At 38.9% G+C, this 22500-nt stretch overlaps 1 protein-coding gene across 4 annotated transcripts in view; it reads left to right on the top strand.

The window, feature by feature from the left end:
* The window catches only part of LOC135109604 (probable acyl-CoA dehydrogenase fadE25), a 62128-nt gene that overhangs the window by 16792 nt on the left and 22836 nt on the right, over positions 1 to 22500 (top strand). For all 4 annotated transcript variants that reach the window (XM_064021033.1, XM_064021030.1, XM_064021031.1 and 1 more), the window contains exons 5-14: positions 14346 to 14527; positions 14755 to 14883; positions 15156 to 15311; positions 15961 to 16091; positions 16442 to 16547; positions 17292 to 17419; positions 17584 to 17776; positions 17987 to 18157; positions 19911 to 20052; positions 20222 to 20443. In XM_064021033.1, coding sequence (XP_063877103.1) covers positions 14346 to 14527; positions 14755 to 14883; positions 15156 to 15311; positions 15961 to 16091; positions 16442 to 16547; positions 17292 to 17419; positions 17584 to 17776; positions 17987 to 18157; positions 19911 to 20052; positions 20222 to 20443 — 1560 coding nt within the window. The remainder of the gene's footprint in view (positions 1 to 14345; positions 14528 to 14754; positions 14884 to 15155; positions 15312 to 15960; positions 16092 to 16441; positions 16548 to 17291; positions 17420 to 17583; positions 17777 to 17986; positions 18158 to 19910; positions 20053 to 20221; positions 20444 to 22500) is intronic.

The following is a 22500-nucleotide window of genomic DNA, read 5'->3' as shown; positions in this document are numbered from 1 at the left end:
CATACATAAGAACTAGAATTTTCAAATATGTATATATAAAATCACTGCTAAAATTAATATAATTGCAACCATGTTCCAGTAACTTATTCTCCATATCATTAATATAAAAGGCAAAGAGCAAGGGTGATAAATTTTCCCTTTGACTCCTACATTGCACACAAGGCATCCGTGACCTGTTGGTTCAACATAACACAAGACCTAATGTTGCTATACATATTTTCGATGACATTAAGTATTTTGCCTTACACATTATCCCTCACCAACTTATACCAAAGTCCTTCTCGCCATTTCATGTCAAAGGCTTTTTTTGTAGTCCACAAACAAACAGAATAACGTCTTTTTCTTCTAGTTAAACAGATCATTTATACATATGAGTAAGAAAATATGGTCTAAAGTACAATATCAATACCTAAAAGCAAGGTATCCCTCTGTAGTTGTTAACATCCTGGATGTCACCCTTATTCCTATACAGTGGAAGTATGATACCAACTAACCAGTCAGTTGGCATAACACCTATATCAAATATTTTATTAAAGAGGTTTATATATAGAGGACCTAATATATTCTGTGTATTTTTTTTATATACTCATTCAATACCATTTCAATTCCTGGAGATTTAACATTTTTTTTATTGCTTTATATTTCTCATCACTTCTTCCTTGGTCATGGGATCATTAAGTATTGGGGAAGGGTCATTGCTTGTGTTGTCAGAGTTATTTAGAGTACCTACATCAACTTCATTAAAGTGATTATCAGCAAGGTGTCGAAAATGTTCATAGAAATCATCTAGTTTTACAGGGATATGGCAATTTTTCTTCTGACCATTTACAATCTTCCAATATTCTTTAGGATTATTAACTTTATAGTTTCTAAGTTTGTTAATTAAGATAGTTTACTCCTTACTTTTCAGTCTCTTTAAATTTCATATATATATATATATATATATATATATATATATATATATATATATATATATATATATATATATATATATATATATATATATATATATATATATATATATATATATATATATATATTACTTTCCTCTGTCATAATATTAAAGTTAGTAGAGCTCTTGTGGATGTGATATTCTTGTCTTGATCTCCAGCACTGCATATCATACCCTACTAAGCATGCGTTGTTGGATTTTTTTTTTAATGTAACTTTTTCTCTTAGTTTGAGGAAAAATTTTAAGTGCGGGCTCAATTAAGATTTGTTTTAATTCATGGTTAATGTCATCTATGGATTAACATGTATATCATCTCATTTACGTTTTCTTCATCAATATGACTCACATACTCACTCTTTTTCTCAGCATCCCATTTACCAAGTTTTGCACTTTCATTAGACTCTTGGATATTTGTCTTTGATATAGATATATCATTTAAAACTTCAGATTTTAATCTAGTGCATAACCCACAATGTACATCTGATATCATTGGGTCAAAATCAAGTACTTTAAATGCTTCTACAGACTGCAATATCTCTGGAAAACCTATTAAATAAGCTATGGTTGTATGATATGTTGTTGTTAGCTTACCAACACCACATTCTTCCCCTAACCTACCACTGAATATAAACAATTGGTTGTTTTTACAAAATTCTACTAATTTTCTACCATATGAGTTCCTATCAGGCTTAAATCTTGATTATATCTTCGTATTGGTATATCATAAACTTTAAGACTTAAATAGGCATTTCAGCAGACATCAGATGATCATCATCATTAACAGAATAAACCTCATAAATAGTTAAGGTATTAGCATTAAAATCACCACAGGGGACATGTACATAATCGTCATTTGTATAAGTTAACAAAAAATCATCCAATTCCTCAAAGTGCTCAGCACTACCATATCTTGACTGTGAAGGGGGTAGGTACACACAACACCAACTCCTTCTATCTTTATTGACAGTAAACATTCATAATAATTTCTTATTTGCTTCCATTTGAAACTACCGTTCTTTTTGACAGCAATAAGTAGCCCACCAGCCTTATACCTACTGATTCTCCTGTTCTAAAACACAATATCAAACTCATTCCCTTTTATTACATCTTTCACACTTAACATGTCAACATCAGCAGTTTTTGTTTCACAGAAGCAAATTACATCATAATATTTTATATAATACACAAAATCATGTGAGAGGAACTTTGCTTAAAGTCCACGTACAGTTGAACTGACAGTGGGTCTACTTCCACTGTGCAGGTCAAATCATTGTTTACATAAACTTTCCTCTGCCGACCATTAAGTTTTTTTTTTTTTCTCTCTATTGTACATCATTTCATCATTTTTCTTTCTGTGACATAACCTCAGAATTACCGGCCTACCCCCCTTCTCTGAGTTTTCCCAAGCGATGTGCCACCGAGATGTCTTCTGTCATGAGTTTCACATCAATGTCTCCAGCCAGCTCAATGATCTTGGCCTCCAAAACGCCCTCGGTGTCGTCTGCTTCCTCCTCCAGCCCAAGAATACGCAAATTCTCCCTTCGAGAGCACTGCTCCAGCTTATCGTTTTCATATATATTCAATAGGCAGTACCGCTGCATTTCACAAAAAGGATCTTGCTATCCATTTTGTCACTTAACTTCTTCATAGAAATGGATATAACAGTGGACACAGCTACAGATATTATGTTAGCTATGCTTGGCAGTATAGCGGCAGTCACATCCCTGACAGTCTTGCTTATCTTGTTTTCTTCTAAGGAGCTGGTTATATTATCAAGCTCCTCAACTACCTTGGCCTTCATTAGATTTTCCAACTCAGATCCCACTGCAGGAGCCATTGTAATATATTGTAATATATAGAAAGTGCAGGAGCTAGGTTAGGTACCAGTATTAGTAGGCGTGTGTAGCTCTGTCGTCTGCTTGTTTACACATTGAAGACTAATCTAGTCCTAAAAGAAACAGTATTTTTACTTTCAAAACTGGCAATGGAAATGAAGTTTAAGCTCCAATGCTGCATTCCATATATCGTCAGGTGTTAGCAGTCACCTCCGTTGACAGCAGTAACACCAAGATGCCATAGTTAAATCGAGAATTCAACTGAGTTGTAGAGCTGTCTCAAGCACGTCCACTTAGTGTGTGTGTGTGTGTGTGTGTGTGTGTGTGTGTTGTTACGATCCAGATTTCACCCAATCACAACTGACTTTAACTAGTTTCTCTTTAACTTTAACTTTAAGCTAGTTTCTCTAAACTACCATATGCGCAGTCTAGTTTATAGGAGAAGGCAGTAAGCACCTGCCAAAACGATAGTTACAACCAGTGAGGTTTAAAGCACTGAATCAGAGGGTACTCTGAATTTATCATTAAACCCAGCTGCGACCTCACTGAACGTTTCCTTTTGTGTCTCACAACACAAAGGGACAGTCACAGCCTGCCCTCTAAAGACAACTCTCTTTCTCCGCACAAAACTTCAAGCACATAACATACACACCTTTCACTCAAATTTTCAAAATTCATGGCGACTCCTACACCAGCCTCGGAGTCCCAGTCAGGAGAGGGGACCACAAACAACTACCACAAACAACGATCATAAGTGTCTTGTCATCCCCGTCAACTTTTACTTCATTAACTTCTGCAACATTCTTGGTCTAAGATCTAATTTTCAATTTGTAGAACACCACCTCTCCTCTCCTAAACCTCATATTCTTTTCCTCACTGAAACTCAGGTGTCTGAGGCAACTGACAGTAGCCCATTTTCTGTTCCCTACTACTTTTTCTATCCTCATTTTCGATCAAAAGCCGGGTGTTGCATTTATGTGCGCAGTGACTTAGCCTGCTCTTGTGCCCGTGTTTTCCACCATCTGTCTACGACTACAGAGTCACTCTTAAACTAAATTTATATGTGCTGTATACCTCTCACTTAACTCCTCCGACTATATGAAATTCTTTGACTACTTAACTTCCAAAGTGGAGCACATTCTGACTCTCTTCCCTTTTGCAGAGATCTCCATTCTTGGAGGCTTCAATGTTCACCACCAGCCTTGGCTTTCCTCTCCCTTCAATGACCATCCTGCTGAACTAGCCTTCAACTTTGCTATCCTCCACGACCTAGAGCAACTGGTGCAACACCCATTTCTTGGGCAACTGGTGCAACACCCATTTCCTGGTCCTACGCCCAACATTCTTCACCTTTTCTTGACCTTTAATTCTTCTGCTTATGCTGTCACCCTGTCTCCTCCATTGGGCTCCTCCGACAACAATCTCATATCTGTATCTTGTCCTATCGCTCCAATCCCTCCTCAGGATCCCCTAAGCGAAGGTGCCTCTGGCGTTTTGCCTCTGAAGAGGTATTTTGCTGATTTTCCTTAAAATGACTACTATTTCCCCGTCAGAGACCCGTCTTTGTGTACTGAGCGCATAACAGAGGTGACAGTGTCTGGCATGGAGGCGTACTTTCCTCACTCTTCCAAACCATGGTTTAACACAGCTTTTTTTTTTTTTTACTGTAGGAAGGACACTGGCCAAGGGCAACAAAAATTCAATAAAAAAAAAATATGCCCACTGAAATGCCAGTCCCATAAAAGGGTCAAAGCAGTGGTCAAAAATTGATGAATAAGTGTCTTGAAACCTCCTTCTTGAAGGAATTCAAGTCATAGGAAGGTGGAAATACAGAAGCAGGCAGGGAGTTCCAGAGTTTACCAGAGAAAGGGATGAATGATTGAGAATACTGGTTAACTCTTGCGTTAGAGAGGTGGACAGAATAGGGGTGAGAGAAGGAAGAAAGTCTTGTGCACCGAGGCCACGGAAGGAGGAGAGGCATGCAGTTAGCAAGATCAGAAGAGCAGTTAGCATGAAAATAGCGGTAGAAGACAGCTAGATATGCAACATTGCGGCGGTGAGAGAGAGGCTGAAGACAGTCAGTTAGAGGAGAGGAGTTGATGAGACGAAAAGCTTTTGATTCCACCCTGTCTAGAAGAGCATTATGAGTAGAACCCCCCCAGACATGTGAAGCATACACCCTACACGGACGGATAAGGCCCTTGTACAGAGTTAGCAGCTGGGGGGGGGGTGAGAAAAACTGGCGGAGACGTCTCAGAACACCTAACTTCATAGAAGCTGTTTTAGCTAAAGATGAGATGTGAAGTTTCCAGTTCAGATTATAAGTAAAGGACAGACCGTGGATGTTCAGTGTAGAAGAGGGGGACAGTTGAGTGTCATTGAAGAAGAGGGGATAGTTGTCTGGAAGGTTGTATCGAGTTCATAGATGGAGGAATTGAGTTTTTGAGGCATTGAACAATACCAAGTTTGCTCTGCCCCAATCAGAAATTTTAGAAAGATCAGAAGTCAAGCGTCTGTGGCTTCCCTGCGTGATATGTTTACCTCCTGAAGGGTTGGACGTCTATGAAAAGATGGGGAAAAGTGCAGGGTGGTATCATCAGCATAGGAGTGGATAGGACAAGAAGTTTGGTTTAGAAGATCATTAATGAATAATAAGAAGAGAGTGGGTGACAGGACAGAACCCTGACGAACACCACTGTTAATAGATATAGGAGAAAAACAGTGACCGTCTACCACAGCAGCAATAGAACGGTCAGAAAGGAAACTTGAGATGAAGTTACAGAGAGAAGAATAGAAACCGTAGGAGGGTAGTTTAGAAATCAAAGCTTTGTGCCAGACTCTATCAAAAGCTTTTGATATGTCCAAGGCAACAGCAAAAGTTTCACCAAAATCTCTAAAAGAGGATGACCAAGACTAAGTAAGGAAAGCCAGAAGAATACCAGTAGAGCGGCCTTGACGGAACCCATACTGGCGATCAGATAGAAGGTTGTGAAGTGATAGATGTTTAAGAACCTTCCTGTTGAGGATAGATTCAAAAACTTTAGATAAGCAGGAAATTAAAGCAATAGAACGGTAGTTTGAGGGATTAGAACGGTCACCCTTTTAAGGAACAGGTTGAATGTAGGCAAACTTCCAGCAAGAAGGAAAGGTAGATGTTGACAGACAGAGATGAAAGAGTTTGACTGGGCAAGGTGCAAGCACGGAGGCACAGTTTCGGAGAACAATAGGAGGGACCCCATCAGGTCCATAAGTCTTCCGAGGGTTTAGGCCAGCGAGGGCATGGAAAACATCATTGCGAAGAATTTTAATACATGGCATGAAGTAGTCAGAGGGTGGAGGACTTGCGCAGAGAGGCCACGAGACGGGAGAAGGCATGCAGTTAGCAAGATTAGGAGAACAATTAACATGAAAATAACGGTAGAAGACAGCAAAAGTGCAATAAGACAGAGATGAGACAGTTAGTTAGAAAAGAGGGGTTCTTAAGAAGAAAAAAAAATATTCCACCCTATCTAAAAGAGGGGAATGAGTGGTATCCCTCCCCTCTGCCATACTTGTGAAACATATTATATACATGGACGGATAAGACCCCTGTACTGAGTTAGCAGGTTAGGCGGGGTAGGAGAGAAAAACTTGCGGATACGAAACAGAACATGTAGAATGTATATGAACGCCGCTTTTCTGTTCCGTCCTACTTTTTCTACCCTCATTTTTAATACAAAGCTAGATTTTGCGTTTATGTGCACAATGACATAATCTGCTCTCGTGCTCACGCTCTTGAATCTTCCGAATTTTGCACCATCTTGCTACGACTACAGAGTCAATCTTAAACTAAATTTATCTGTGCTGTATACCTCTCACCTAACTCATCTGACTATACGAAATTATTTGACTACTTAACTTCTGAACTGGAGCACATTCTGAATCTCTTCCCTTCTGTGGAGATTTCCATTCCTGGAGACTTCAACTTTGGCTTTCCTCTCGCTTCACTGCCCATACTGGTGAACTAGCCTCTAACTTTGTTATCCTCTACGACATAGAGCAATTTGTGCAACACCCTACTCGTAATACCTCACCGTTTTGGAGATACGCCCAAAATTCATAACCTTTTCCTAACCTCTAATCCATTTGCATGTGATGTTACCCTTTCTTTTCCCTTGGGCTCCCCCCGATCGCAGTCTCATCATATCTGTATCTTGTCCTATCGCTCCAGTCCTTTCTCAGGAATCACTTTAGCAGAGGTGCATCTGGCGTTTTGCCTATACTAATTGGGAGGATCTGAGGAGGTATTTTGCTGATTTTCCTTGGAAAAAACATTTTCTTCTGTGTCACTGACACGTCTCTTTGTGCTGAGCGCATAACGGAGTTGACAGTGTCTGGCATGGAGGCGTACATTCCTCACTCTCTTTCTCGATCTAATCCTTCCAAACTTTAGTTTAACACAGCTTGCTACCGTGCTATACATGACAGAGAGGTAGCCCATAAAAGGTACTTGAGCCTTCCATCACCAGAATCTCATTCACTTTATATTTCTGCGCAGAACCATGCCAAGTTTGTTCTCCAACTAGCCAATTTATTTTCATTATAGATAGTGTCAAAATCCTTCAAGATCTAACTCCCCTCGTGACTTGTGGCATCTAGCCAAAAAAAAAAAAAAAAAAACATATCCTGTAACTTTGCTTCTTCTTCTTTCCCTCCTTTATTTCAAACATATGGCACCGCTGCTATCACATATATTTCTAAAGCAGAAATCTTATCTCAACCCTTTGTTAAAAACTCTACCTTGGATGATTTAGGGTTTATTCTTCCCTCTCCTCCACCCTATAACTACTTCATTACCTATTAAAATTCATTACCTATTAAAATTTGCAATGATGTTTTCCATGCCCTCCCTGTCCTAAACACTCGGAAGGCTTATGGACCTGATGGGGTCCTTCCTATTGTTCTCCGAAACTGCGCATCTGTGCTTATGTCTTGCCTAGTCAAACTCTTTCAACGCTGTCTACCTTTCCTTCTTGCTGGAAGCTTGCTTACATTCAGCCTGTTCCTAAAAAAGGTGACCTTTTCAGTTCCTAAAACTACTGTCCTATTACTTTAATTTCCTGCCTATCTAAAGTTTTTGAATATATCGTCAACAATCCATCTGATCGCCAGTATGGATTCTGTTCAGACCGATTTACTGGTGATCTTCTGGCTTTTCTTACTGAGTCTTGGTCATCCTTTTTTAGACATTTTGGTGAAAATCTCTATCAAAAGCTTTTGATAGAGTCTGGCACCAAGTTTTGATTTCTAAGTACCCCTCTATGGCTTCTATCCATCTCTCCAACTTTATCTTACGTCTCCTTTCTGACCGTTCTATTGCTGTTGTGGTGAACGGTCACTGTTCTCCTAGATCTATTGACAGTTGTTTTCCTCAGAGTTCTGTTCTCTCATCCTATTATTTATGAATGATCTTCTAAACCAAACTTCTTGGCCTGTCCACTTCTATGTTAATGATACCATCCTGCACTTTTCTTCGTCTTTTCATAGACGCCCAGCCTTACAAATAGTAAATAGTCCACGCAGGGAAACAACAGAACGCATAATTTCTGATCTCTCCAAAACGTTTGATTGGTGCAGAGCAAACTTGGTATTGTTCAATGCCTTAAAAACTCAATTCCTCCATCTATCAACCCGACACTACCTTCAAGGCAACTATCCTCTCTTCTTCAGTGACACCCAACTCTCCCCTTCTTTTACATTGAACATCCTCGGTCAGTTTTATTTTATTTTATTTTATTTTATTTTTATAATCTAAACTGGAAACTTCATATTTCATCTCTATATGAAAAAAAAAATAAGAGAAAAAAAATTCGATGAAGTTAGGCGTTCTGAGAAGTATCCATCAGTTTTTCTCACCCCGCAGCTGCTCTGTCCGTGTATGGAGTATGCTTCACATGTCTGGGCGGGTTCCTCTCATAACTCTCTTTTAGTCAGGGAGGAATCAAAAGCTTTTCCTCTCATTAACTTCTTTCCTCTAACTGACTGTCTTCAATCTTTTTCTCATCGCCGCAATATTGCATTTCTAGCTATCTTCTACCGCTGTTTTCATGGTAACTGCTCTTTTGATCTTACTATCTAGATGCCTCCCCTCCTCCCGCAGTCTCACTGCACAAGACTTTTTCTTCTTTTACCCATATTCTGTTTACGTTTTTAATTCATTAGTTAACCTACTCTTAATCATTCATCCCTTTCTCTGGTAAACTCTGGAAATCCCTACCTGGTTCTGTATTTCCACCTTCCTATGAAATTAAATCCTTGAAGAGAGAGGTTTCAAGACACTTATCTTTTAATTTTTGACTACCACTTTGAACCCTATTCGGAGACCGGCATCTCAGTATGCTTTTTTTTTTTCTGTTTTCTTCTCTTTGGACGGTATCTCTCCTACGTAAAAAAAAAAAAAAATGAAATCAGTTATCTATTTATTAGTTTCTATGAAATTGTAGATGCGGATGCGGATACAGATATCATATTATGACATTTTAAAAAATGCAGATGTTGATATATTGAAGATTTTAGTATAAAATCACTATATAGCAATTACTGTAAGTGGTCAGCGCTGCCAGTTCATATTTTTCAATATAAAGTTAAAGATGAAGTACTGAATTTTTTTTTTTTTTGTGAATCTCTCTCTCTCTCTCTCTCTCTCTCTCTCTCTCTCTCTCTCTCTCTCTCTCTCTCTCTCTCTCTCTCTCTCTCTCTCTCTCTCTCTCTCTCTCTCTCTCTCTCTCTCTCTCTCTCTCTCTCTCTCTCTCTCTTTCTCTCTCTCTCTCTGGTAACCAGGCTGCTTCCCTTCATCCTAATTACTTATGCAACAGTACATGTATTACATATATTACTATTACACATTGCATACATAAATACTTTTACACATTTACATAGTTCATACATAGTTACTATGTAAAATTCTCTACCTCTTTCTGTCCCTCAGCAAAACTCCTGACATATTAGGCTGCGTGTATCTGAAAGGAAAAAAAAAAAAGAAACAGAAGGTGTAATTTTCGTAGAAAATTATGTAAACATGGACTAATTTATTTTCTTAAATTCTGCTAGCTCTGTACTCTGTAGTCTGTAGTCTGTATAAACTTTATCCACCACATCATCTTTGTGTGTGATGCGGATGCGGCTGCGAATATTTATTTCATCATAAATGCAGATTCTAATGTGAATGTTTAATTTATTAGAACTGTGTATGTGGATGCGTTTGATAAAAAACTATGTGGATGTTCAGCCGATGCGAATGCGGACAACCGATACATCTCTAATAAATATAGGGTGTTCCGGGAGGAAAAACACATATTCTCAGATATGAAGGGTCAAGCTATTCTAAATTGGAAATATTCTATAGTCAAAATCTTTTTACGCCATGGTTTAGAGGTTAAAGGAAATTTCAATATGACCGTGCAAAGAATTGACGAGGAGTGGGTGAGAAGGTAGCAGTGGTGGGCATCATGAGGATGTTATTTTATTACGCATCTAAGTTTTCATAAATAGAACAAATAAATAAATAAATATATTCAAGTATGCGGAATATCTTTGTAGCAAATACCAGCAAAGCTGTATGCTTGTAGTACTACATCGTGAAGTTGTAGAGTATAAATGAATGTCTTTAATCATATTCATTAATAATTTTCAGCTGTGAGAAGATGGCATTCCTTCCTACAGCGGTTTGATATTACATCTCGCTCCTAATCCCTACTCCACCAGCGCAAGCCAAACTGGCTACTGGATCCCACAGCAACTTAGGTCTTCACCAATCTGCTAGAGACAATTCTACATCCAGAGAGAGCGATTGGTTTTTAACCATGATCGTCATCAACATCATCATTATCATTTCGTTTAATGCCCTTGTTTTTCCTTAAGGGATTGGATACATTATGAGTCTTGAAGCCTGTGTTTGGAGCGAAAACTGTCCCTCCAAAATGCCGTTCTCTGGCTGGCAATACGTATGATTAAGGTGACCTTCCTCCAGGGAAGCTGACAACTAGAGGTTCTCCTTCACGAGTCTGGCTGTACCAATTTTATTTTCCTATATATATATATATATATATATATATATATATATATATATATATATATATATATATATATATATATATATATATATATATATATATATATATATATATATATATATATATATATATATATATATATATATATATATATATATATATATATATATATATATATATTTATGTAGGAGGGTCACTGGCCAATTACAACAAAAATCCAATAAAAAAAAAAAATCCCACTGAGATGCCAGTCCCAGAAAAGGGTCCAAAGCGGTAGTCACAAATTGAAGGATAAGAGTCTTCAAACATCTCTCTTAAAGGAATTCAATTTATAGGAAGGTGGAAATACAGATGTTGGCAGGGAGTTCCATAGTTTACCAGAGAAACGGATGAATGACTGAAAATACTTGTTAACTCTTGCATTAGAGAGGTGAACAGAATAGTGGTGAAAGTGGTGAAAGAAAGAAGGGGAGGCATGCAGTTAGCATGATCAGAAGAGCAATTAACATGAAAATAGCGCTAGAAGACAGCTAGAGATGAGACGAAAAACTCTTGATTCCATCATGTCTAGAAGAGCGGTATGAGTGGAAGTCCCCAAGACATGTGAAGCATACTCCATCCATGGACGGATAAGGCCCTTGTACAGAGTTAGCAGCTGGAGGGGTGAGAAAAACTGGCGGAGAAGTCTCAGAACGCCAAACTTCATAGAAGCTGTCTTACATAGAGATGAGATGTGAAGTTTCCAGTCCAGATTATAAGTAAAGGACAGACCGAGGATGTTCAGTGTAGAAGAGGGGGAGAGTTAAGTGTCACTAAAGAAGGGATAGTTGTCTGGAAGGTTTTGTCGAGTTGATAGATGGAGGAATCGAGTTCTTGAGGCATTGAACAATATCAAGTTTGCTCTGCCAAAATCAGAAATTTTAGAAAGATCAGAAGTCAAGCGTTTTGTGGCTTCCCTGCGTGAAATGTTTACTTGCTCAAGTGCTGGAGGTCTATGAAAAGATCTTGAAAAGTGCAGGGTGATATCATCAACATATGAGTGGATACGACAAGAAGTTTGGTTAGGAAGGTCATTGATGAATAATAAAAAAGAAACTGGGTGACAGGACACCCAGAAACACCACTGTTAATAGATTTAGTAGAAGAACAGTAACCGTCTACCACAGCAGCAATAGAACGGTCAAAAAGGAAACTTGAGATGAAGTTACAGAGAGAAGGGTAAAAGCCGTAGGAGGGTGGTTTGGAAATCAAAGGTTTGTGACAAAGTCTATCAAAAGCTTTTGATATATCCAGGGCAACAGCAAAAATTTCACCAAAATCTTTAAAAGAAGATGACCAAGACTCAGTAAGGAAAGCCAGAAGATCACCAGTAGAGCGGCCTTGACCGAAACCATACTGGCGATTAGATAGAGGTTGTGAAGTGATAGATGTTTAAGAATCTTCCTCTCTAGGATAGATTAAAAAACTTTAGATAGGCAAGAAATTAAAGCAATAGGGCGGTAGTTTGACGGATTAGAATGGTTACTCTCTTTAGGAACAGGCTAAATGTAGGCAAACTTCCAGCAAAAAGAAATGGTAGATGGTGACTGAGAGAGTTAAAAGAGTTTGACTAGGCAAGGTGCAAGCACGAAGGCACGGTTTCGGAGAACAATAGGAAGGACCATTTCAGGTTCATAAGCCTTTCGAGGGTTTAGGCCAGAAAAGGGCATAAAAAACATCACTGCGAAGAATTTTAAAAGGTAGCATGAAGTAGTCAGAGAGTGGAGAAGATGGAGGAACAAGCCATAAATCGTCCAAGGTAGAGTTTTTACCAAAGATTTGAGCGACGATTTCAGCTTTAGAGATAGATGTGATGTAGTGCCATCTGGTTGAAATAAAGGAGGGAAAGAAGAAGAAGCAAAATTTATTGTATATATTTTTGGCTAGATGGCAGAAGTCACGAGGGAAGTTGGATCTCGAAAGATTTTGACAACAGACTTGGCATGGTTCCGGGCAGAAATATAATGTACATGAGATTCTGCTGATGGAAGGCTTAATTATCTTTTGTGGGCCGCCTCTCTATCATGTATAGCACGAGAACAAGCTGTGCCAAACCAAGGTTTGGAAGGTTTCGGTCGAGAAAAAGAGTGAGTAATGTGCGTCTCCATGCCAGACACTCTCACCTCTGTTATGCACTCGGCACACAAAGACAGGTCTCTGACACGGAAGCCGTAGTGATTCCAATGGAAATCAGCAAAATGCATCCTCAGGTCCCCCAACTAGCAGAGGCAAAACGGCAAAGGCACCTTCGCTTAGGAGAATCCTGAAGAGGGATTGGAGCGATAGGACAAGATACAGATATCAAAATGTGATCGGAGAAGCCCAACGGGGAAGATAGGGTAACAGTATAAGCAGAAGGATTAAAGGTCAGGAAAAGGTCAAGAATGTTGGGCGTATCTCCAAGACGGTCAGAAATGGAAGTAGGGTTTTGCACAAATTGCTCTAAGTCGTGGAGGATAGCAAAGTTGAAGGCTATTTTACCAGGATGGTCAGTGAAGGGAGAGGAAAGCCAAAGCTGGTGGTGAACACTGAAGTCTCCAAGAATGGAGATCTTTGCAAAAGGAAAGAGGGTCAGAATGTGCTCCACTTTGGAAACTAAGTAGTCAAAGAATTTTTTATAGTCAGAGGAGTTAGGTGAGAGGTATACAGCACAGATTAAATTTGTTTGATATTGTTTCTGTAGTCGTAGCCAGATAGTGTAAAACTCGGAAGATTCAAGAGCGTGGGCATGACAGCAGGTTAAGTCGTTACGCACATAAACGCAACATGTAGCTTTGGATTGAAAATGATGATAGATAAAGTAGGAGGGAACAGAAAAGGGGCTACTGTCAGTTGCCTCAGACAACTGAGTTTCAGTGAGGAAAAGAAGATTAGGTTTAGAAGAGGAGAGGTGGTGTTCTACAGATTGAAAATTAGATCTTAGTCCGCTAATGTTGTAGAAGTTAATGAAGAAAAGTTGGGAGGGGTGTCAAAGACACTTAGCGTCGTCATCAGAAGAGCAGTCCGACATGGGGACATTTGTGGTCTCCTTCCCAGATCAGGATTCCGAGGCTGGTGTAGGAGTCGCCATGATGATTTTGAATTTTTTCAGTGAAGGGTGTGTGTGTGTTATTAAGTATTTGTGTGGAGGAAGAGAGTTGTGTTTAGAGGACAGGCTGTGACTGCCCCCATGTGGTGTGAGACACAAAGGGAAACGTTCAGTGAGGTCACAGCTGGTTTTAATGATAAGTTCACAGCTTCCCTTGATCCAGTGCTTTAGACCTCACTGGGAGTAATTATCGTTTCAGCAGGTGCCTACTGCCCCATTCTAGGGATGCAGTTCTACTGTGGGTTCATAATAAATCCAATAGTTGGGCAGGAGCAGTGGGAGGTGAGAATCTTCCTATCCTTGCGCCAAAAGTAATTGGATTCTATTCTTGATGAAATTTCATGAACATAATAACATTTATTTATTTATTTATTGTGTAGGTGGGCACTCTCATTTCCAAATGTCCTCCAAGGCGAAATGCCTTGACGAAGAAACCGTACAGCTGCTAAAGTTTGCTTCCTGGGCCACCAGTGCTGGCCAGGCAGACTGGTACGTCATCCAAACTGTCAATCCAGGCTTTGCAGGAGATTACTCTGATTTCTCTTGCTTCTTGGTCTTTAAAGTAAGTCACTCATATTGTGTCCAGCTTCCCATTGTTTACCACATGTTATTTTGTTTTTTGTTTTCATATTCTTTCATCATTGTTACATATTCTTTACATATTAGATAAGAGTTTCTAACATAAATGGATGGAAATTTCAAAACTGTAAAAAAAAAAAAAAAAAGGGCGTTAAATAGCGTTTGTTTTCCCCAGCACGTGGTTAGAAATGTAGCTTGGAGTCTTTCCAGAATGAAGTTCGAGCCAACACTGAGGACTGGAGTGCCCTAGGGATGCATGGCAACATATCTGGACCTATAGTAATAGAGGGAAAATTCAACATTGACAGGATGATTGGCTCTCGCGGTGAAGGCAAACGTGTGAGTATTAAAGTCCATTTCCATTTTTTATGTTTACTAAATATATGAAAAGAGAAAATAAATCTACGATAAGAGAGTGCCCAAAGTTCTAGCTAATAGGTAACTTATAGTTTGTAGAGTGTATATGAGAAAGTAAACTCCTACTTCTTACAAACAACAAAACTGTGTTAGAGTAAAGGAAAATGCTTAATCTTTCCTACATATACATAACTTTATCACCTGTCTTTATAAAAAGGATGTCCATGTTAAAAGCATCTTCATCCTTTTTACAGAGTAATGATGAAACTATTATCCCTTACCACTTGTTGTTCACCTCTGCGTGTTGGATTGGCATTTCATTGGCATCCATTGACGTGGCAAAGAAACACGTCACCCACAAGGCTCATGCAAACGTTGGCATGAGGGTGTGTGATTACCCGTCTGTCCAGGTGAGCACTTTTATTCTACTTCCTCACCCCAAACAGGTGATCTGATGTAGATATACGACCCAACTGTACTGTTATTTTGATTTATTTTGAAAGAATTTTGGTTGAGTGTCACCCATTTCTTATGCAAGTTTTCTGTTTTACATGATCTTTCGCAAAATCTTGGTTCAGCTATGATTTTGTCCTTGTTTTCCACACTGGCAGCTCATAGGTCTGCTGTTAGCATTAAACCTTTTCCACTCAAATAGTATCCTGCACTATTTTCATATGCTTCATTTCAACACATTACCAATGCATTCATGTTTCATTCTACTCTACACGTATTCATTCGTACCCATGTCCATCTCTATTATATAACGATTCCATCTTGAATGTGTCTTATACTTTACATCCATCCATTTTCTTTACTTTTCATGTTTCACATCTATAAAGAAATAGAATCTTTACATAATTTGCACACAGTCTGTCATTGGATAGAAAGGTGAAACGAAGTAATCTATAATTATGTTACACTTATAGTCTCTCACATGCAAGATCCCTACAGAAAGTTGTTCTGCCGAAATTTAGAAATATTGTAATGCTATCTGAGAATAGTGAATCACTGAGCATATATGTGCAGAGTGTATATAAACAGAGGAATCTCTCACCTTAGGACCTCTTTGGAGAGGCAGTGTGCGACGTCAACTCAGTACGCTGCCAGGGCATCTTGCTTGCTGATGCCATGGATAAGGAGACCAACAACAATGACTGGAGGCTGCACGAAGATAAAGCATTCGTTGCAAGGCAAGTGTTCATCTACATTCTTAGACATACATGTTTATTTATTTATTTATTTTTTTTATTGTTTGAATATCATTTATACATTTTACCTATTAACATATTTTCATTCTGCTTGTTATTTCAAAGAAAACTTAACTTTTGTTTGTTATATGTAAGCTCTCAACTGATATATTGAAACGTCCATGTTTACGGTAAATTTGGTCTGAACTAAAATTAGAAATTTTTTACTGGCACAGTTTGAATTTTTACTGAATATTATGTGCCACTAACTGAGACGAAATTCATGCATTGTTCATGACATGTTTAATATATTTCAAAAACATCTTGGAATTAAATGAAAACTGTTCTTTCAGAGGAAAATATGTGCATTGGTTAACGCAACACAAATATTCTGCTTCTAAGGTGGTCAGCGAAGTGACAGACAAGATGCTACATGCTTGTGGTGGGACAGGATACAAGGTGAGGCTCTGAGCTGGACACAGATAAAAGATAAAGCATTACCTATCTTTTGATTATACAAACAGGTCTCGTTTTCCAATAAGGCTACGTTCTCGTCCCCGGAAGCCCTGCGGCATAATAAATACTTGTAAAGTAGAGGTTTTGGTAAATATGGAATCTTGTCCTAAACAATGGTAAAATTGTATTATTATGAGAGCATTCACTAAAAGTGTCATGCACCATAAACAACTTTGCAATAGCAATGTGACTTCGCAGATGTGGTAAAAGCCTATGTATAGCTCAGAGTTGTTTCAGAAACTTGTCTTTCTGCAATATTTTTATTTTATTTTATTTATTTTTCAGTTTCCTCAATTTCATATTTTAATTTTTCCTCCCTATCAATTGATCAAATTGTTTTGAGACATCTTACACACTCCATATCTAGTTTATCGTACGTATCAATGATAATAATAATAATAATAATAATAATAATAATAATAATAATAATAATAATAATAATAATATTATTATTATTATTATTATTATTATTATTATTATTATTATTATTATTATTATTATTGTTATTATTATTATTATTAGAAGTAGTAGTAGCAGTAGTTATAGTAGTAAATAGTTATTTGTTTATTAATTTATTTTTTTATCATTATTATCATTATTATTATTATTATTTATTTATTTATTTATTTTTTTTTTTATATAATGCCCAAAATTGTATGGGTGGTTATGATGTGTTGCCCTTTGTAGACACATCTGGGTATTGAACGACTGCTCAGAGATGGCAAGGCTGGCTGGGTGATGGGGCCCTCCAATGAGAAGGTGAAGCAGATAATTGGCAAAACAGTTCTGGGAAACTTTGAGGTTTTTGACTTATGGTGAGTAATCCTTTACTTGCAATGATTTCTAATGACGATTCTCTCTTTTATTCCTTCCTACTACCAACCACTAAAGTTTTAATGCATGTGTGCATATTATGATACATGTTTTATTTCTGGCAAAAGTATCTTAAGTTATCTTTTTTTTTCTATTATTATATCAGGCATCAAAGGCCTAACACAAGAATTGTTCATCATGAGATTGAAAAAATGAGCTATGAAGATAAAAAAAAACTGGCTGAGGAGCTGATGGAAGAAGTAGAGCTAGAAAAGAAAAAAACAGAATTGAAACATCCTTTCCAAGATAGTGACTTTGATAACCCGTTCAACACATGTCCACCTGCTGTCAATGATAAGGTAGAAAAGAGTATGAAGCTGTGTAACATCTTGATTTAAATAAAATCCTGACCATTGACGCAATGGAAATATGAACGAAGCTAAGCAATGGTATGATGATAGGGAAGCAAAATTAAGTAATAACTGTGACTACTATGTCATGTACATAACTAATGATAAGGGATTATTATTTATAGTTTTTATTTATTTATTTTTTTGGTGTACTTTCAGGTGATCAAGACGGCTGATGGAGAGAACCACTATCCTGCCCTGAAGCCAGGAACTTGGGTGTACCTCACCCTTAAATCCACCGTCACTCTTACTGACAAGATGGCCTCTTTTGTGTTTGATTTGCCCAAAGACACAGACCACACAGGATGCTTCCCAGGACAGTATATTGCTGTAAGTATATCTGTAGCCTATCCACCATTTTAATAAATGACTACCAATAAGTGATGACCTGTCCTTTCGTATATTTCTGTAAGACAATATTTTACTGCGTGACATTTGATAGGATCAGTTGTGTCCAAAACTTGAATCAGATGTTTTATGATCTGTTATTATTATTATTGTTACGCCCCAAACACACACACACGCACCCACACACAAGCACTCACACACATAGCCACACGCACCTACACACAAGCACTCACACACACACCCACACGCACCCACACACAAGTATCCACGCGCCTGTGGGCGCGCACATGAGCTGTGAGATGGTAGTAGACGCAGGCGAGAGACATATCTCTACATGAAAAGCTTCTACTGCTGACCCAGCTCAATCCGCATGACCCCTTCTTATGAGGGTCACAGTGGGCTCGGCGCTGGGAATAACAACAACAACCCTCTTGGGAAGCGAGAACAAACCAGGAAAGAAACAAGGTGTCTCTGGTGAGTGGATGGTGTGTGTTCAGCGACCTCCGCCTTGAGGCAGCTACCGTCAGCGTCTCCGTCAGTGTCTCGCGGAGGATCGACTCCGTGCATCGTGACTGACTAAGACTAACGTGTAGTGTTACGTCTTTAAACTCAGGGAGTGCGGACGCTTGTGCTCACGGCGAGGACGCTCCCCGTTGGTGCCTCCGTCACCGTCCCCTCTGGCATCCCTGTGGGTAGTTGGAGTGTATTAGAGGACTGGACAATGTGCAGCGAGCTAGTTTGACATCCACAAGTGGAAGCGTCCCAAGTGCCGTACCAGTGGGCCGTGCGCGCAGCAGAGCATCAACCCGAATAACATCAAGGGCACCTGATAACTCTACGGACGTAGAGTGCCATCCTTCACAACGAACCTCGACAGAGACCAGCGGTGACCACCCTAACCAGTCTAGCCGATGACCCTGAGCTACAACGTCCCTCATGCACGCCCCAGCCGACACCTCTGCCCAGGGAAGACAGTGCAGTCGACGGCAGCGGACGGCTTTATCATCATCAAGGGGGAGGTACCATAGCCAAGACGGTGACACACAGCCACAACGCCCCTAATGCACGCCCTTACCAGCACCTCTGTCCAGGAATGGCACTGCAGTTTACGGTGGCGGACGGCTTGTTCACGTCCCGGCCACTGAAGGGAGCAACATCATCGAGGGTGATGTACTCCAACTTAAGGCATGATCCTAGGGAGGCCCTGCTGTGTTGCGGGGTCCCACGGGGGTACAGGGAGGGTGACTCCCCCCGGCATATCCGGGAGAATTACCGGCCTAGAAGTGTAGAGTGTACACGTGCCCAACCTGACACCTGTAGGCAGAGGTGTCAGGAGTAAAGACATGCCACGCCATTGGCCGATCGGACTGAACGTGGGTTAGCGGTGTGGGACGGCAACCCCTAAGGAATCGCCAGTCCCCCGTTACCCCCCCGGTGGGGCGTAACAATTATTATTATTATTATTATTTTATAATAATAATAATAATTATTATTATTATTATTATTATTGTTATTATTATTATTATTATTATTATTACTTACTATTATTGTTATTATTATTATCATTATTATTATTATTTTTATTATTATTATTATTTATAGTATGATATAAGCAGCACTTGTAAATATATTTAGTTAAACCTTACAATAGTGTGTGTGTGTGTGTGTGTGTGTGTGTGTGTGTGTGTTAAACATGCAGGTGAAAGCAATGATAAACATGGATGAGTTGTTGCAGGCCAAGTCAATCATCAGCGGCAAAGAACATGTGCGGTACTTCTCTCCTGTGTCTCCCCCTGATGAGTTTGGCGTCATTGAAATAGTGCTAAGGTTTGAAAGCCATGGCATCATGTCCCAATACTTCAAGGCATTAAAGCCAGGTGGGCATCATTCAGATGTTCCTGGTCATTTCAGTTCAGTGTGGTATATTTATATCATATTTATATCAAATTTATGAGGTATATTATTTTCAATTTCCATTTGTGTCAAAAAAAAAAATAGGTGGCAAATTTCACAAGTGTTGGTGATCTTATGAAAACTTACTTGCAGGTGACAGGATGGAGTTTCAGGGTCCTTGTGGAGGGTTCGAGTACACGCCAAACCAACTGCATGAATTGACTCTGCTGGCCTCCGGAGCAGGAATCACACCCGGTATGCAGCTTGTCCGCTCCATCCTGAAGAACTCAGCAGACAAAACCAATGTTAAATTACTCTACTTCTCTGAAAACTACAATGATATACTATACAAAGAAGAATTGGATAAGTATAGAGGTAAGCATTTGTTCTTGTTATGGTTAGACAATGTTGTAATGTAATGGTAGGGGAGATGGTTAGTATTAGTCAAGATCGAAATAAGGAATTGTCTTTTTTTAAATCTTGGTATTAGTAAACTGTCTGGAAAAATCAATACAAAAATTAAGAATGTAATTTATTAAATAAATAATATCATGTACACATATAATAGGCAAAGCACGCAAAGTAATACAAAAATAAATAATAAAGATGAACATATCATAGTAAAAGGGAAAAAAAAAAATCCTGAAACATGGGATTACAACCAAATTAAGCAATCAGCTGTGAGCAGGGGAGAGAGAGAGAGAGAGAGAGAGAGAGAGAGAGAGAGAGAGAGAGAGAGAGAGAGAGAGAGAGAGAGAGAGAGAGAGAGAGAGAGAGAGAGAGAGAGAGAGAAGAAACTTATGTTATCATTGAATAAAATACAAAAGATAATTACAAAATGTAAGAATCAAGTACGGAAATATATGTCTGCCGGGAAGACTTAAAAAAAAAAAAATAAGTGCTTTTCAGACAAGTCTAAAAGACGATAATGCAACAATAATCACCTAAAGTATTACCGGCTGCAAAACATGCCTGTATATATGTATATAAAAAAGGCAGACAATAAAACAAATTCCTTAAAAATTCTACCATAATGGCTTATGAGAAATCAGGTCACATCGATTCCCACAGGGAGGTTACACTAATGTCGTGTTAAAAAAAAAAAAAAACAATAAAAAAGCTACACAAATATATATTGTTTGTGTAGCTTTTTTATTGTTTTTTTTTTTTTTTTAGACATGGCATTAGTGTAAATATATTATCACGACCAAGATTTGGCCCCTCTCACAGCTGCCACTAACCCGGATCAGTTTACCTAAGTTACGTCTTATGTAGCTTAGTGTATGGCACACATTCCCGTATCCGTCCCACTGGTCTCTTGCAACGATTAACAAGGTGAGGTTACCACTCCGCTTTTACCTGCTCTAAGAAAAAGGAATTAACAGACACCCAACAGTCGCTAAATACATTCCACTCGCTGAGAAAGAATCATAAAACCACATGCTGGGAAAAGGAGAATACAGGTACGACAAAAGACACACACGAGTATAAGGTTTATAATATTGTGTGAGCTAATTCCAACAAAAGACAAAACCACCCACACTCACAAAAGTATTATATACTTTTGTTGGCAAGTGATCCATTTACAGTCTTCCATAGGACAAGCGAGTATCACCTATACATGGTAAAACTCGCGGAGAGAGAAAACAACCACTAACCAACAAAGTATCTCTATATCTATTTGGCTGCAAAGCTCCCAGCAGAGTTTCGAAAAACCAGTCGCATTCAGCGGCACAAAACAATGATTACACAAATACACCACAACAGATGGAGCCCAAGAAGGTCAGAGAAATACTTAGGCTCTCAACACAACACAAACCAACAGGACGCAGTGATACTCGTAGCCCACCACGAATTTAATTAGCACATACACTTAGCCAAATCCATGACTGGTGTCAATACTACTTATAAAAAAAAGCAGGGACGCACTGCCGCTAACACTCAGGCAATTATTACTTATGATGGCCCTCTAAATTATCTTCCTGACCAACATGACAATACGAGTAAGCCGTATGCTTGCTTGAATGACAAAGGAAACAGCGTCACTTGCGCCCGGAAGCGCGGCAGTTCAATCATATGACAAAGGATTAGGGACGAACGGGTAGCAGGCAGACAGTTCGTTCGCTAGCAACTCATTCAAACTTGTTTTACAAAGACGACTATCTTGCAAAAAATATTGTGGGCTAACTACAGGGGCTGGGTGAAATCCGATCATGTTATAGGCAAGGTCATCTTTTCTACTAAATAATACATCGAACTTAACATGAGGAGTCAAAGCAAAATTGTCGAGATTAATATGGAAAGACGACTAGATAGGCGCATAAGTTTTCAAAGTAAACTGCTGAGAGTGAGCAGACACTTATCATGACTCAAACATCTTCTATCTTCTCTCGCTCTCGCTCCATCTCTTCTTATTCTCTCTCCTTCCTTCT

This window comes from Scylla paramamosain, chromosome 19 (assembly GCF_035594125.1).
Source record: "Scylla paramamosain isolate STU-SP2022 chromosome 19, ASM3559412v1, whole genome shotgun sequence".
In the NCBI taxonomy this organism is placed as follows: Eukaryota; Metazoa; Arthropoda; class Malacostraca; order Decapoda; family Portunidae; genus Scylla; species Scylla paramamosain.
The sequence above is the reverse complement of the archived record's forward strand: the minus strand, read 5'-3'. Positions and strand labels throughout refer to the sequence as shown.